Genomic DNA, 18,364 nt, shown 5'->3' with positions numbered 1-18,364 from the left:
TCCTATATGTACTTCCAAAATAGTAAAATAGAACTCAGGAAGGCTCTCCTGTAAATAGAGCTTTTCTAGCACAGTGTTGGTGGGAGACAAAGGAAAAGAAAGGCAATTTCTGTTTTAAGTCTACTAGGGAAAACAATATACATACTTCCACCTCAGAAGCAAGGTAAAGAAGTAGGTTACAAATAAATACCCATAGCATAGGTTGACCCATCCATAGTATATTACGATATACATTGTACAGTCCACAATTCAGCAACATCATCTCGTTCCTACTGAGTACTACTCTCATATTGAAATAAAAGGACTTTTTATCTTTTGAAATATTTCTGCAAGGTGAAAACCTCTTAAAGTCTATCTTCCCAACCTCTTCTTTATTCAAATTCTATTTTGGTCTTACCCCCAAATACACACACACACACACACACACACACACACACACACATATATATGTATATATGTATATAGGGGGTCTCATGCATGATATAATGAAAATGAAAATGAATTGTGGTATCATACCTTAAGCTCAAGATTTGAACCAATTCATGATTTCTTGTAAGATAGCATCTTTTGTTACAGATGTTTTATACTAGGGATGTTTCTACTCACCCACAGAAACACACAGACAGCAGATAAGTCAAAAATCTCCAATTTATTTCCCAAATTTGTTCTTGCAGAAGAGGGGGGAGTTGCGGAGAAGAGGCGGACAGATTTCAAATTTAGAAGCCTTGCCTTTTAGTTTATTTGCAGTTCCTAATTAACTTTTTAACCTTGATTCAGTCACTTAATCTTTCTGATTTTCTAATCCTCTTTTGTAAAATGAGAGTTAAATTAGATCGTTTCTAGGGTCTTTTAAAATTATAAGATTACCTGAGAAAATACATCAGCCCTTGGGTTCTACTTTGACCTTCATTACCAAATGAGAAAGAGAAAGTGCTATGATTTTCATTTTTTTTTTTTTTTTTTTTTAGAAATAGAGGTCTACCTACATCATACTGGCTACATTACAAAAATAAAATCTGTATTATATAACTGCTTGATTTTTATGCATTTAAGACTAGCTATAAAATGTTAATACAAAATGTTCACATAAAACGTTATTTATCTAGTGACTGTCCTGTTTTATTATGTGCTTAACTGATGCTGTTGAATTACTAGTATTTATCACAACATTTAGGGTATCATTTTATTGTGAATACTATTGGTGTGTAGTTTCAGGAAAGCTAACTCTGCCACAATGCTGACATCAGGGATAAAAAGCAGGAAGGCTGGAGCTTATTTCAATGCTTTGTAGGAAGGGCTAGGAAGTTGAAGATGAAAAATGCTAGACCTTGAAACTTGATCTTTCTCAAAAAATTCCCAGATCCAAGTGGGGGGGTGGGGTGAGAGGAGCAGAAACAAATGTAATTAGCAATTTTAGCATTTGAATTGTGGAAAGGAGCAGAGGAAGGGGAGGAATAAGTTTGGATGCAGGAGAAGCAGGTGTTGGGCAACAGCTGTTCTGTCCATCCTTTGCCTGGGGGCATAGGGTTCTCTGTTTTTACACTTTAAAGTTGTCATCTCTGTAGCTGATAAACCCAGCCTCTTTGGGTGTAGAGGTCCTTCCTGTAGTTTTGTGGATGTAACAATTTAGTCCTCTTGGGAGGAAAATAGTCAAAAGGGGAGGAGTAAAGAAACACACAGAGTATAACTAGTTCAGTGTAAACCGTACTTTCATGAGGGAGAAGAGCCTCATATTTGGTAAAGACTTTAGCAAGTATTCCAGGCCAGTAAACTGAAGCTGTAAAAAATGCCAAAAGCAGGAAAGGCCTAAGTTTTTGAAAGAAAACTTTGAATCTGGAGTACAGGTGTGTTCTAGGTTAAAAAAAAGAAAAAGAATTGTGAATCAGTGAAAGAATCTCTTACCTCCAGGGTTACCAAGGTGAGTGTTTGGTCAGTTTATAGAGGAAGCCCCAGGCTACTAACTTAAAAAGTAAGTGAGCTACACACATTTTTGCCAAGAGCTCCTGGGCCAGTGGTCTTCTAAACCAAGTGTGTGTAAGGATATTGTATATCCATTGAAAATGGAGAGCCTTCTGTACCACAGCAGAAGATTCTGATCTAATATGCCCCAAAACACCCCACTTTGGGGAGATGACTAGGGTATCATGCCCTTAGTTATTTAGCCTAGAAAAGGGAAAGGATGCAATTAAAATGCTTAAAAAATTATAAGGGAAGTTAAAAATTTATCAAGCTTATTTACTCCATTCCATAGAACAGGAGTCCTTATTTTGAACAGTTATCAGTAATAATAGAGAAATGTTTTATATGTGCATTCATACAACAAAAATACACGTACACACACACACATACACACACACATATGTGATCTTATTCAACCCTTATGCTAAAGTGTGATGTCAGGATTACTCTCATATTTTGGGTGCCAGTGGTAAAACTGAAATAGTTTGCCCAGGATGTGGTACCCATCCAAATTCTAACTCAAGGATGTGTGGTTACAGATCCTGTGCTCAATAATATCCCTCAGCCAAGGTTATTACCAATATGGCGGAGGGCAGATGTTAGAGAACTTCTTAGGCACAGAGAGTGTGCTGGCTGGAAAAAGGAACAGACTTACAAAATGTTTAAATGACTTGATGGGTACCAGATGTTCAAAGAAGCCAGGGTCATGAGAGTAGTTTCAGGGACAGTAGGTATCCTGGGGTGTGGTTAGAACCAGATCACCACCTGGGAAGATAATAGGTCTACTTCAAAATGAGAAGTGGGGCTCTGTAATGCACATTACATTTGGTAACTTGTGGATATTTTTCTTCCCACCATATTGTCTTCTGCATCTAGCCCTAAAATTAATACCTATAATGTTATAGGTAACATTTCATCAACGATTTTAATCTACTGTAAACATCTTACTCTTAAATTCTCAGTTGTAAATACAAACACACACACACACACACACACACACACACATGCATGTATTTTTTGTAAAGAAAACATTAGAATTTAATTCATTTTATTGACAAATTTTAACAATAAAGTGATAAATTCAGAGGCCAGAAGAAATACAGATACTTTGATTATAAACTACAAAAACTGATTATAAGAGATTTTAATTTAAAATGAGGTTATTTTGGAACAGTATTGTGATAGATGTTAAGTATGAAATTTTTTAAGTCAGTGCAATTTTTTAGAGGTGCTTGTATTCTATAGGTACTCATCTATTGAGAGTATGTCCAGAAATATATATATATATTTTTTTTTAAGAGAACGACAGTGAGCTGGCAAGCTGATGGGAGGGGCAGAAGAAGAGAGAGAGTCTTAAGCTAGGGCCAAGATCAGTGTGGAGCCCAACATGGGGCTCAATCTCATGACCCTGAGAGTGTAACCTGAGACAAAATCAAGAGTTGGATGCTTAATTGAGCCCCCCAGGTGTCCCAAAAGAACTTTGGGCTACCTTAAGGAAATTCTAGCCCCCAAATAGAAATGATAACAAATGTGTTTTTAGTGAAAAGTGGTGATTTTGTTAAAATAAATTTAAAGCATACAGCGTAAGCAGGGGTTGTGTGTTCTTCAAGACAGCAGACTAACTGTAGTCAGACATTAGTGGTGGCATCTTCTTCCAGATGGAAGATGACTTTCTCATTACTATAATTTTAGCCAGTGCTACTTCAGTATAAATCTTGAATGTCTTGCTTTTATAGCTTTTGTTGAGCAAAGAAGTTTCAGTGGTTAGAGATATCAAAAAAGTTGAATATGTACACATTAATATTTTTGTCTTTCTAGTAACAGAATGTCCTCCTGAGCTTCAGAAAAATTGCCTATCAATGTAAGGCTTTAATTAAATCTAATTCTAGCCTTTCATAGTATATTCTTCAAAGAAGACTTAAAAACACCTTTAGTTTTGTTTGCAACTAATTTACACAATGATTACTTTATGAGCCTGACTCTTGACATGCATTTACATGAAGCCATTGATGTCAGCAAGAAAACTAATAAAACACAGCCCGTATTACGTTTTGTGTGTTATTTTAATCAATACTCCCTCTGCTGGTTTAATAGGAAGAGAGCCCCAAGGACAGCTCATATTACCAGATATTTATAGAATGCTTTTTGCTATTAGAAAGACATTAAAAAGTAAAGTCAGCAGTCAAGGCTCCTGTTAATTTATTAGCTTTATTTGTACTGCTATTCCGTTTTAATTCACACTATTAATCTAAGCAGGATAAATCGGTACCCTGAGGCATTCTTTACTTTTTACTGAGATAATTTCATAGAAACATGATATTCTCGTGGTAACTTTTATTTTAACATCCTTTCATTCTGAATTATTTTATTGTCTTCTGTAAAAACTCAAAATGTCCTCTTCTGTCAGCCCCACAGCAGAACGCGGACTGCACTCCGTCATGAAAGGTGATGTAGATTTTTACCCATCCTATTCTGTTCTCTTTCTCTGCAGACACTCCATCTGCACAGTGTACATTGAAGTGCTTCCTCCAAATAATCAAAGCCCTCCCCGCTTCCCACAGCTGATGTACAGCCTTGAAATCAGTGAAGCCATGAGGATCGGAGCTGTTTTATTAAATCTACAGGTATGCTTCTCGGTATATACGTAGAGCTCTATGGAGACAACCTTGAAGGCTGATGGGTCTGTATCTGTGCATGGGGAGGGGGGATTCACATGTCTGCTTGCACTCTAGTACAGGAAAGGTCCATCTGGAAAGGAAAACGGGGGTCATATGGATGGAGGGTTTCCTCAGCTAATCCATTCTATTGATTGCCACAACCGAAGGACTAACGTTAGCTGGCAGGGATTAGCTGCAATCATTACCAGACAGAATGAAGGGATTGGAAACATGCACTTGAATATTTTGTACTTTGCACCCAAAGAGTCTGCAGCTGACTATTATTTTCTGACTTGAATTCCTTTGCCCAGCAGGATTTAGTTTTGCTGCAGTGTGGTATAGAGAAAATAGCTTTGGGTTCAGGGACGAATGGTAGGCATTCTGATTCTGAGGCAGTCATCTTCATTCTGTGGCCATGGGTAAATCTCATAATTGCTGGGCCTCGTTTATCCATTTAGGTGAAGGGAGGAGGTTGAGCTAATATTTGCATTTGCAGGTCCAGATTCGTGGGCCTATTTTGTAACTAGTAGGATGAGTGCTCTGTTTTCACTGTTCATATATATTTCTGACCAAAGCACGTTTGGCCAGAAATGCTTGTATCTTTCACTCAATCTACAAATCGGGCTTTATACGGTGTTGATAACTGCCCCTCAATGTAAGAATCCACAGGTAGATGACCCATCACTCTACCTGTGGATGTCCAGAGGACAGGGAAATAACTTTCTGGTATTGTTACACGGCAACGGGTCAGCTTGCTGACGAGAGTTTGGAAAGCTGGCCTTGAAGGGTAGGACAGATAGATGTGGTGAGGGGTGCCTGGAAGGCTCAGTGGGGTAGGGCCTCTGCCTTTGGCTCAGGGTCCTGGGATCAAGCCCTGCATCAGGCTCTCTGCTCAGTAGGGAGCCTGCTTCCTCCTCTTTCTCTGCCTGCCTCTGCCTACTTGTGATCTCTGTCAAATAAATAAATAAATAAATAAATAAGATGTGCATGTGATACTTCAGGAAAATCCCAGCACTGATCTTTACCACCACAGGAGATGACCTAAGACATAGTTACATCTTGCCCACCTCCCATTTGAATGCGGACACCCTCTCATCCAAAGCCTGAGGGGGTAAAAGTGGGGATTGCAGCGAATGTTTGAACTGGAGAGGATGTGAAAGTAATAAGCCACATCAGCCTCATGGCCCAGATGTGTAAAGTGAACCCTGTGGAAAGTAACTGGGGCCGAGATCAGTTGATTTCATTTTCATCATTTCTAAAACAAGGCTCATTCCCTTGGATCCCTCTTCATACCTGAAGCTGCTGGAACTGTGTCTGGCATTACCAGATATTTCTCTGTTCCTCTGCTGTATGTAGTATCCATTTGGTTGATTTTCCCCAGGTAACTACAGAGAGTTTGCTTCTGTGGTTCATTTACTATTGAAGTGGGAAACAAAATTATGTGAAGGTAGTCATATTAGCAACAAGGAAATTTGGAGTATTTTAATGGACAAAATAAAAGAATCCCATAGTCTCTGAAAATGAATATGAAGACAAGTCCATTTAATGCAGTAACAAAAGTCATATATATATATATATATATATATATATATATATATATATATATAAATCCGTATATGCCCATATATGGATTTATTTGTGTAAACAAGAAGAAAATCTAAATAAATCCTAGATTTGTGATATTCAAGCTAAGACACTGTACATGTTTTGCATTTAAATATTCCTTTGGAATGTGACTTTGTACAATTTAACTTTCTATGAAGTAGCATAAACTTACTTATAAGATGGTCCTAGGTCTCAATTTAGTAAATCCCAAAAATGTCCAGGAACCATACTATAGGAGAATAACTCTACTTGTGAGTTAAAGATGAAAAGGAGTTATCTTTTTCATATCTCAAATTTCTCTACTGCAAAAGCTGAGCAAATACGAGAATGACATTTCTGTTCACCCTTTCTGCTTCTGGTAGGAGCAAAAGAAAGGGTGCCACTTTTAGTGGCAGTCTCTATGGGAAAGAATGAGGGTGTCATCATCAAGGTTTTTTTTCATCAGCTGCCAACCATTCCCTTTTGCTCCTGATCAACTGAGATGGAATTTAAACTAGTGACCTAAAAGCTGAAAAGCTTCTACCAAATTACTCTCCCAGACACTTCTAATAACAGAACGCATCAGTGGTACCTCTGGCTCTGTCCTCATCTCTTTCACATGCCACACTGCCCACTGCTGACTCACTGCTCAATTTAGAAAGACAGGATTTGTGGAGAAATATATTTTCAAAGGTAACAGCAGCCTGGTTTCAGCATGATCTGTTTTGACTGAGATCAAAGTGGTTTTGTCTCGGAAAACAATCCTTATTTCTCCTCTTCTGCTTCTAAGTATGTTCCTTTCATTCTATCTCAAAACTGCTGGGGAGGCTGTGATTTTCCTCAGCTTATTAAGGCCGTCTTGACTGGCTCCTGCATCCATGGCATTCAGTGGAGGATATTGTGAGCCAGAGCCCTGCTTTCCAAACTTCCTATGCTGAGCAGGGGTGGCTTTAGGTGGCATTTTTGTTTTCCAGAGTTGGTCAGATCTTTCTCCAGAGCATGACTGTATATCACCCTCACTTGCCAGTGAAACCTATGAGAGGTGTGTGCCCCAGCTGTGCACTGGGATCATGAGATCATGGGAGCCCCTGTGCACAGCTGTCCCCACTGTCCCATTGTGTCCATCTTTAGTCTGAAATCAGCCATGGTGGGCATATTTATGCTACAGATATTAACAGATGCGACAAATCAGTACCTTTGACTCCATCCACAGCCAGTTGTTTCTCCTTACCAGCATACCGCTGGATGTGGAGCCAATTTCTTCAAGGACTGAGGTGACTAGAATGTGTTAGCTTCATCAGCCTCTTCCATCTTTGACTCTCTGAGATTTTGAAATCCCCTTGTACCATCACCAGACCCTGGTGCTCAGATAAAAATAATAATTGGTGACACGTATGTGGCACTTAATGAGGCACCTGCCTGTCCAGGTAGCTGGGATATATGCTGCACACACTCAGACTCAAAATCTCAACTTGTGACTGAGAAGGGTTATTTCTCACTCCCACTGCATCTTCACCACGGATCAGTTCCCACTCCATCCTGCACCGTTTCACCCACATCAGGATGAAGGGGCAGCGTCCATGCAGAGCACTGCTGTTCTTCTGACAGAGTGAAAAGACAGGCGCAATAAACCACCATATGGATTTTAATGCTTCTCCGGGAAGTGAGGCCTGACCCTGCTGCCCGTGGTTCCTTCACCAAACCCTGGGACAGGCTGCTCCTGAGCTCTTCACCTCAGGGGTGCACAATCCTCAAGGGAGAGACCCCCACTAGCTGCCTGGCTGCTCCGATGTCCAGAACTGTGGGTTCTTTGTTTCATCGCTTGCCTTGCTGGTCACTGCGGGCAACCATTTTGCTAAATGAGTTTTCACTGCCAGCCATGGTTCCCATCCTGATAGCTTCCAGTAACAGTTTCCTCACCAGCTTCCAGTCTCTGGAAACCATGCTATTGTTTTCTGGGTGTTTATCAGGCACACTCTGCCTCTAACTGTCAAGTTGGGATCAGTTAGGGTAGCTAGGTTTATGTTGCCAAACTCCCCAGCCAGTGCCATCAAAAGCCAGCAGAGACGGTGCTGTATTCAGCCTTCACTCCACAGCCCAGCTGACCAAGAGGCCTCTGTCTAGAACAAGTCATCTCCTGAGGGCAGCGTTTGCTGTGGGAAACACAGCAGAACAAAACAAAACCCAGTTCTTCATCGTTACCTACAAGTGAGGCATGGAATTACTAACCACAGCATTTTCCATCGGCCAAAGCAACTCATGGGGTTGCTCCTGAATTAATAGGTCAAGAATGTATTATCTTCAGCTGGGCAAATGGCTCCACAGGCTACATGACCAAAGCTGATGTCAGTACAACAGGAGTGTCTTACTTTCCCTGGAAAGGGACTTCTCCCTTACTTATTAGATTTTATTTTTAATTTTTTCACTTACAAGTTATAATGCATTGTTGGAGGTTAGCTACCCTCACCTGCTAAAACACAGTTCTGTGTCCTCTATTTCTCTGTGATACCCCATTGCTTTGGGTCACCACACTGACCTACTATGTAGGTAGGTATTATATTTATTCTCTGGCAAATGAGAAAACAGAAACTCAGAAACAGTAAGGTTTGGGAGCCAGAGTAGTTTTGGGTCTTTTTTGTTCTGTAGTTGTTGTTTGTTTCTTTCTTTCTTTAAAAGATTTTATTTATTTATTTGATAGAGAGAAGGAACACAAGCAAGGGGATTGGGAGAGGCAGATGCAGGCTTCTCACTGAGCAGGGTGCTCGATGTGGGGCTCGATGTGGGGCTCAATCCCAGAACCCTGGGATCATGACCTGAGCTGAAGGCAGATGCTTAACAACTGAGCCACCCAGGTGCCCCTGTTTTTGTTTTTATTTTCTCCCCTTTGACTCCTAAATCAGAACTCTATTGTATTATGTTAGTTTTAGGCTATAGTAAAACTATTATTTTTTTTTCTTTTTTCCCTATGGGTGGTAGGTGTTTTTTTTATTACATTAGTTTTGTGTTTTCCAAAGGTTAATTTTATGATATTTATGATGATAAAATATATGACAGGTTGAAGGGAAGATCTGATTTATTTTAATAGTCTCAGGAAGAAGCAATTAAAGGAAATGTTGGATATTTTCTTCTCTCACTTGGAGGTAATAGATAGAATGTGGGTTATAACCTAGATAAAGCACATTAATAATAATAATAATAATAATAATAAATTCTCACATCCTACCTCAAAAATTCCTGGTCCTTAGTGGAATACTCTTCATGAATCTAGGTAGAAAAAACTGCATATGGTTTTGGAGACCTTTACCATACAAGTAGTAAGGGTGAAATTTTTGATCCTCTAATGGTTGCTGGTCCAGTGTTTCTCTTAGTCCAAGACTGAGAGAAGAAAATCCAAGAGGAAGAAGAGTAGATTGGTAGCCAGTTCTTTAACTCAATGGTTTCTGGGGTTTGAGTCTGCTCAAATGCCCTGGGGTATGTCATGGTGGAATGGGCAGTTGGCAAGAGGGCATGGACTGCTGCCCACATTGTAGGTAAGATGATCCTGCCTGGGGCTGTAGGTAAGAAAGCAGTTTGAAGACTCTGGGTCTCAGAGTTGTGTTTCCTAAGTGCAGGTAAAAGTGAAGGGAACTAACTGCAGCATGTGGAAAAGACAGACATGACCACCCACTGAGATGTACACCAAAGGGCCACCAGCTGAGCATTATGCACAAATGTCCCCCAGTCACCACCAGTTCCTAGGATGGCTACTTGGGATCCAGCCGCGTAACAGTGGAGTCTGCTGGTGCCAATTCCTCCCACACTGATCCCCACACAACCTCAACACAGTCAGTCCCTTTAAGAAGTGGGTTTTCCCCTCTGTAGCCTCTCTATCCCAGTGTCAGAGGGGGATGAGAGGAAGGAAGATGAATACAAGTGAGAAAATCACACACACTTGAAGTCCCTAGAAGCGAAATTGGTTTTAAAGTAAAAAGGAAGGTGTCCTATTAGGAAGGGTTAAAGAGTTTTACTAAATGACAATGGTAGACCTTTAGACAGAGACAAGGGTAAAGGAGTCAGCTCTACGGCAGAAGGGGTGGTGAGTGACAGATGCTTGAAAGCTGCCTGGAAGAAATGTAGCCACTTCATTTCTTCTCCAAGGAAGTCCTTATCCATACTAGGCACAGGATAATGCAGAGCTGAACTTTTGTGCTTATAATGAAAGCCCACAGGAAGGAATAATAGATTGTGGGAAGGTGCATTTCTGTATCATTTGGCATTTAAATCAAGCGTCTCTCACCCTGCCTTTCCTTCTTTCATTCCTACACTTCTTGGCTTGATGCCTTGAGCAAAGTGGAAAAGGGCCTTGTTCCCAAGGCTTTGACTTTGTGTGTGACTGGGCTCATTCTTGCACACTTCTACAGAATATCTAGTCATCGGCTGTACGTTTCTGTCTGACCGTAAAGAACAAATCTTAATTATAACAAGCTGTGAATCAAATGGTCCACCCACCTGTGGCTGCCAAGGTCTTCCCAAAGGAAAGTTCAAGTACATTTTATAAAATGGTTAACAAATACACATGTGGGGGGATAGGTAACAGCATGCCAGTGCTTGCATACATCGTGTTCCTTGAGGAGTGAAGAGTTGGAATTGGGGAGAAGTAAGTGCTGACAGTTGTTCCTTGATTTAAAATGTCTTTTGCCTTGCTGTCAATTTTTGCTATCACACCTCTATTTCTGAAAATGAATGGTAGTGGAAACAATGTACTTGAAGTAATGCCAGTGTTGATTTTTTTTTTTTTTTTAATGAATAATGGCACGGCTTGGCAAACTCTAGCCTGTGAGCCAGGTGACCTGTTTATCTGGCTGGTAACCTGAAAGTGGTTTTTCCATTTTGAAAGGTTAGTTGATACAATGTAAACCAATAAAATGAAATGACAACAAAAAATAAACAAAGAATAATATGCAGACATCAGATACAGCTCAGAAAGCCTAAAATTTTTACTGACTTTTTACAGAAGAAATAAATTTCTGGCCTCTGCATATACTGTAAGTAGTCATTGGAACACTGAAAAATAAAATAAAATAAAGAAATACAAACCAAAAAACAAAACAAAACAGAACAACAAAAAACAGACCAACAAACCAAAAAAAAACAAAAACAACCCACACACACATAATAGTGCCCATCCATTATATTGAAATGAAGTTTAAAGACCCCACTGAAAGAAATATGTTAAATATCTTTGTAGTCCAAAGACTTAGCATTAGATTCGTATAGTAAATTGAATTGAGTATATTAAATTTAATTATTTAAACTGCGTCAGAATAATCTGTTATCTGAGCTGGGTCAGATAAAACAGAGGCAACATCAGTTACCCAAGTATCCTGTGTGTATATAAACGTTCAGGTCAGTATTTGTGTGTCAGTAAATACTAGTTGAATAAAATAATAGAGATTAATGCACCCTTTGGTGAAGGACAGAAAGCAGTTTGAAGAGGTTGAGATTATTGTCTTTGGGTTAGGCAAGCCCAGATGAAATGGATAGCATGTAAATTGCATGGCTCAGGGCCAACAATAGAGAAAAGAAAGTACTTAACTAATGATAATTATTTTTATTTTAGTTCATTGCCATTTTTGTTTTTCTGCTAACTCATACTAAGTTGGGATTTTAAAAGTGTGCAAGAAGGGCACCTGTGTAGCTCAGGTCATGATCTCAGGGTCCTAGGATGGAGCCCCGCATCAGAGCTAACTCTGCTCAGCAGGGAGCCTGTTTGCCCTCCCTTCCCTGCCTGCCTCACTGCCCACTTGTGATCTCTCTCTTTGTCAAATAAATAAATAAAATCTTAAAAGAAAAGAAAAAAAATGTGAGCAACAAGTTACCAGGCATTTGGAAGAATGAATGGACTGTTGAAGAATACGGGTGAATGGAAGCATTGCAAAGAATGTATTCACCTGCATTATGCTTTTACTAGTTCTTCCATTGAGAAGAAATGATCACTTGCAATTTAAAATACAGAGTGACACTTTGGCAAAACAAGAGGTAGGTGGTCAAGAGATCAATATTAATAATAATACCAACTTCTAATTTTAATTGCTGTTGTTAGCCAGGGACTTCAAGCATTTGAAAGCTTCCTTATCTTTTATACATTTAATAGAGCAGAGCAATAGCTTTTGCAAAGTCCAAGAGAACACGGCTGTAGAGTGGAGATCCCAAATCAAGCTGCAGGATGGGAGAGTCACCTTTCCCAGAGAGTGAGGTCCGCTCAGTGCCCCCAGCTGTGCTCCAACTTGTAACCACTTCTACAGCAGCGGAGACCCACCCACGAAGCTGATGCTGCTTTTCTTTTTAGGACCTCCTTGATCAGCATTGATTTTATTTTCTTGTGGTTGCTTCTTGCTTCTTTACAAAAGTGAAGGTTAATATTATACAGATAATGACCACAGATGCTGGGAAAACTTAATTCAGCCCCTGTTTTAAACTGGCTTCCTGAGCTGCCTCCTGTGGTCTGAGTGACTTTGCTTTTCCTGGCTTCTCCTGGTCAAAGTTGCAGTGGCACATGAAACAGCTGGGACATGGGCAGCGGGAGAGAACAGCAAGGCCTGGGCGCCCTGGGCGCTCCAAAGGTGAAGCGTCTGCCTTTTGCTCAGGTCATGATCCCAGGCTCCTAAGATCAAGTCCCTTGTGGTGTTCCCTGCTCAGTAGGGAGCCTGCTTCTCCTTTTCCCTCTGGCTGCTGCTCCCCCTGCTTGTTGGCCGCCCCCCCCCAGATAAACAAAAATCTTAAAAACAAACAAACAAACAAAAACAGAAAGCCCTGAGGAGTAGTGCAGGAAGTTGGATGTTGCACATCTGGCTCCCTGAGGGAAAAGGCGTGCATTTTTCTGATGAAATTCCCAGGAGATGCGTGTAAGGCTGTACTGGGTCAACTTGCCACCTGCTGCTCCCTTTCATCTTTATCCATTCTTCTCCTTTTTAATTGTTTCAAAAAGTGTCAGCATTTCACCTATATGCCTCAAGGAATTATTAATTTTAGTCCTGAAGAAAAATGCCTGCTGCCCTGATGTGATGTGGAATTGATCCATTTCCAAGACAGTTTGAGAGAAATGCGGGCCATCATAGAGCCTGTCCTACTGCGTTTGCAGGTCTTGTTCCAGGTGCTAATTCGTTTTTCTGACATCTATCAAATGTTCTAGAAGGTTTGGGGGTTCTTTCTTCTCTTTCTTTTTTTTTTTTTTTAAAGATTTTTTTTTTTTTAAAGATTATTTATTTATTTATTTGACAGAGAGACATCACAAGCAGGCAGAGAGGCAGGCAGAGAGAGAGAGAGAGGAGGAAGCAGGCTCCCTGCTGAGCAGAGAGCCCGATGCGGGACTCGATCCCAGGACCCTGGGATCATGACCTGAGCCGAAGGCAGCGGCTTAACCCACTGAGCCACCCAGGCGCCCCTTCTCTTTCTTTTTTGATGAATATTTCTTGTAAAATAGGATGCCCCCCCCCGCCGCCAAAGATGATAGGGTTTATGATTCATGGATGTCCTGCGGCTGGTGCAGGCACAGTGTGCATGAACTGTAAACCCCGAGCCGTAGGATCTGCAGATCTGTCGTTTCTGTTAGGGGGATCCCTTCAGAACCGTCACTTGCAGATTTGCTTCGCTGTCCTCAAAGGAGATCTTCTTGATGCATTCTGACGCTTTAATGTGTTACTGCATAGATTAACGTCGTGGAGCACACTGAAAAGATGCCTATTTTCCCTTCAGTTTAGTAATATATAACCTGTTCTGTTTACTAGGTGTGAGAAATGAAAGCCTCATTTATTTTCCTATTTATTTTCGTTTCAAGCGGGGAGAATATGTTTTCTCTTCTTTCCTTACGCTGGACTTCAGATGGCTCTGTCCTCATTAACATTATCTCAAATGTATAATATCCATGTGGGCGCACATACGGAGGTGGAAACATGCCACAGATGCTGGTCATCTGGCCCGAAGGTATAATATATATTTTGAATGAAGAATAAATAGCTGGATATATAGACAGACAGATAAATTTGAAAGAGAGATGTCTTCCAATGCTAAGCAATTCCTTCTTACAAACATTAAATCTGGTTTGTTGTGCTAATTTTTTTTTTTCCTTTAAAGCAGATGTTCTGATAGGTCTAAGTTCTCCCAAAAAAGTTTGATCCCCTTGGCACTATGGGATACATATTATCTGAAAGGATTTTCATCTACTAGCATATAAAACTGTTGAAAGTGAAAAAACATATTTTTAAATGTATTCTCTATTCATAGCCATGTCTTCCTCTTCCCAAACACTAATTTGGCCCCTGTAATTCCTCCATAGTCCACAATATGCTCACTGGCAGAAAGCCAGAGAGGCAGGGTATAGGGAGAAGAGAAACCTAACTCTGATACTTTCATTTAAAAGAGCTGGCTCCTAGGGTTTTTTGTTTGTTTGCTTGTTCTGTTTTGTTTGTTTGTTTTTCTTGAGCTTTCTGTCCTCAAGAAGGAAATAAAAATGATTTAAAAAAATATGAGCTCATGCCCCAGAAGTGTTGTGGGCTATATGTTTTATCTCATATCTTAACTCTGATAGACATATGTATGAGATGTGTGCCTTAACTACATATGTGAGTGGAGTTAGACTTGACTTCTGCCTCAATAGGAAGTAGAACATATTAAAAAATGGGTGAAAAGAATCTTGATATGTTGCAGGAAATAAAGCCACAGGGGCACCTGGGTGGCTCAATCGGTTGAGCGTCTGCCTTCTGCTCAGGTCATGATCCCAGTGTCCTGGGATCAAGTCCCCCACAGGGCTTCCCACTCAGCGGGAATCTGCTTCTCCCTCTCCCTCTGCTTCTGTTCCCTCTCTCTCTCTCTCTGTGTCAAGTGAATAAATAAAATCTTTAAACAAACAAACAAAAAGAAATAAAGCCACATTCTCCAATTCTGTTAAAAATAACGAAGGGCCTAAAAGTAAGCGAACAAGAACAAAATGGTCTTTCCTGATACCAGGGAGCGAAAAGCAGAACCGCCATGGCTGATTGCGCAGATGGCTGCCCGGGAAGATCTGTGGTTTGTGTGGTGCCGGGGGCAGAGAGTCACTGGCACGAAGACAGGCTCTACTGTGGCATCTTGCCCGCCCCGTATCTTCATCAAACCCTCAGATGAAGACGTTTACAGCATCTTGTCACCACACCTACCACTCTCTCTACACCTGCATTTGTATATTTTGCTTTTCTCCTGTGATTAAAAATGAGCCCTCCTTGTGTCTGTTGAAAGGGTCACTGGCTTCTCAGAGCCTTGGAAATGAAGGCTGCATCTAAGTGAATTACGAGAAAAAGGAAACAGGAAACAAAAAAATACAAATCCATTTTTTACTATTAGATTTGACAGATATAAATCACCTGTCAAATCACTTATTTTTTTTTTCTAAAAACAACTATAAATCCAACTCTAGAGGAATTTATTCTAAATTCCTCATATCATCATGATCCGTAATAATCACTTTGCAGAATGACACCGTGACCTTGGACCCCACTTGGAACAGCACTCAGGACTGGCTGTGTGGGTTGCAAGACCCAGTGCAAAATGAAACCACAGCACTTCTAAGCGTGGATGCTTTGCACTGACCTGGAACCATTCTCCTGGATTCCGCCCACTCTGGGCTGCTCAAGGACATTGCTTCACAGTCACCCTTTTACCTTCCTGAGGCATGAACAGCTTTGGCTCTGTCTCATCCTTTCCATCACCATCAAAATCTGCAGTGGCATCTCCCAGTTAAAGACAAGCAAACAACACAAAATGCCCTTGGTCCCATAACCTACTTGAGCGGCTTACTCATTTCTGTGTCTCCCTTCATTATGGAAGCTACTCAACACTGGTACCCAGACTGGCTTGAAGAATGTCTTGGTCAGATTCCCTGCTGTTCTCTCTCGACCACAGCAGTCAGGATTTCAATCACACCCAACCTTTGATGTGACTCTTTTGGTCCCAGGGCTTACTCCATGGCCAGGTGAATTCCCCATCTTCCTGCCCATCGATGGGTAAGCTGTGATGGAGTGGATAATCCCTTCCTTACTTAGAAACTTATGTGTTTGATTTCCAGAACACCACAGTGTCCTAGACTTTTCCCCATGCTCCCTGGCTGATCCCATCTGTCTGCTTTGATTGTTCCTCCACACTGCCCTTACTCTTAAAATTTGGAATGCCCTGAATCTCAAGCTACTAACCTCTTCTTCATTCACTCCTGGAATTAGTTAATCTGGTCTCATGGATCTAAGTTGTTATTTGCTCATACCTCTAATTCATATCTCCACCTTAGCTCTCTGCCCTAAAACTCTACACCCATGCCCAACTATGCAGTCAATAATATTTTTGGATGTTAAATAGGTGTCTGTCTTAGGTCAAATTTCCAGAGAAGATTCAGTTGCAGGTGTTTATTAAAGAGTGTTTTGGGGGGGCGCCTGGGTGGCTCAGTGGGTTAAGCCTCTGCCTTCAGCTCAGGTCATGATCTCAGGGTCCTGGGATCGAGCCCCACATCGGGCTCTCTGCTGAGCAAGGAGCCTGCTTCCTCCTCTCTCTCTCTGCCTGCCTCTCTGCCTACTTGGGATCTCTCTCTGTGTCAAATAAATGAGTAAAATCTTAAAAAAAAAAAAAAAAAAGAGTGTTTTTGGAATCAACTCCTGTGGAAAAAAGAGAGAAACAAGCTGAATTAAATTTAGAGAGAAGATGAGCTTCCCCAGATCCCATGGAAAGCTCTGGAGCTGAGAGAGCCCTTTAGAGTTGGAAAGTCTGCACAATGAGGTAGGCCATTCACACACATGCATGCAAATGTTGGATGCAGGTTGCTTTAGAAACCAGTTTGGCCTTGACATGGTGACTCTCTTCAGATGGACCAACCCCTTAAGTATCTCAAATAGGACCAGCAGCTGAAGGTTCTCCATTGGTGACATTCCAACACATAGGGAATAATTACTTCCTTAAAGAGGGTGTGGGAGGCATAGCATAGTGTTCTCACACAGAGATGATAAAAACTATCGTATTCCTGATAAAATCTGAAATGAGGCTCTGGGGGCATGCAGCCTCAAGACGAGATAAAGGGGAATGAGCGAGTTGAGCATTTTCTTAAAGAAAATGTGCTAAGTGTAGTAAAGCAATGAACTGTTACACAATGCCCTCTAGAAATGCCAAAAAAATTAAAAACATGATTTTTATAACTAATTGAATATATTCAGAAGGGGAAGGACACTTTTTTTTTTTTTTAAGATTTTATTTATTTATTTGACAGAGAGAGAGAGAGAGAGAGAGAGATCACAAGTAGGCAGAGAGCTAGGCAGAGAGAGAGGGGGGGGGGGAAGCAGGCTCCCTGCTGGCAGAAAGCCCGATGTGGGGCTCGATCCCAGGACCCTGAGATTGTGACCTGAGCCTAAGGCAGAGGTTTAACCCACTGAGCCACCCAGGCGCCCCGGAAGGACACATTTTTAAGAAGATTCATCTAGCATTTTTCCAGAGATTTTGTTCCCCTTGCTCCACTACTTGCATGCCTTTACCAATGAATTGTTGCCATGTTTTTCTAACCATGGTAATGCATGCATGTGGGAGGGGTAGTGCAATGTGGAATTTCAGCCCAAGGTGATAGTCATCCTAAAACAGAGAAGTGGAGTCTCAGAAGGTGGTGGTCACCAGAACAGAAAGGTGAACTGCGAGATCTCTAACTTGAAGGGAGTTTTATGGACAACTGCTGGGGGAGTGTATGCAGGAATGCAACCCTACTTTAGAGATCTAAGCAAGAGACCTTTCACACTGACCTTTATTTCCTCTCTACTGCTATGTTTCTAATCTTTCATCTTCTTATTCGTATCATGTCTCCTGAAGCCATGGAGGACTCTCTCTAGCTTGCAAGATGGCAGCCAAAAGACACCCCTTAGTCTTTGTCCACGGGACTTTGTGGGAATGTTGGAGACCTGCTTTCATCAACCCTTTCTTATAAAAGATCTTTCAACCAGGGTTTATAACTAGAGTATGAAAGTAATGAGTTCCATTCACTATACACTAGAAGACTAGTGTATGATTCAAAGAAAAGTTTATAATTTCAAACTGCTTCATAAAAAGAGTTTTGGGGTTTCATTTTTTTTTTTAAGTTGACCAGAATTAAACCATTCTGCTCTTCCTTAAAGTTAGATTAAAAAAAA

At 40.9% G+C, this 18,364-nt stretch overlaps 1 protein-coding gene across 1 annotated transcript in view; it reads left to right on the top strand.

Moving 5' to 3' along the window:
- The window catches only part of PCDH15 (protocadherin related 15), a 1,723,534-nt gene that overhangs the window by 1,398,102 nt on the left and 307,068 nt on the right, over positions 1 to 18,364 (top strand). The window contains exon 18 of the mRNA XM_032313059.1: positions 4,451 to 4,583. Coding sequence (XP_032168950.1) covers positions 4,451 to 4,583 — 133 coding nt within the window. The remainder of the gene's footprint in view (positions 1 to 4,450; positions 4,584 to 18,364) is intronic.

The sequence above is a fragment of the Mustela erminea genome, chromosome 14, assembly GCF_009829155.1.
Source record: "Mustela erminea isolate mMusErm1 chromosome 14, mMusErm1.Pri, whole genome shotgun sequence".
Taxonomy (NCBI): domain Eukaryota; kingdom Metazoa; phylum Chordata; class Mammalia; order Carnivora; family Mustelidae; genus Mustela; species Mustela erminea.
This window is presented reverse-complemented; position numbering and strand designations above follow the sequence as displayed.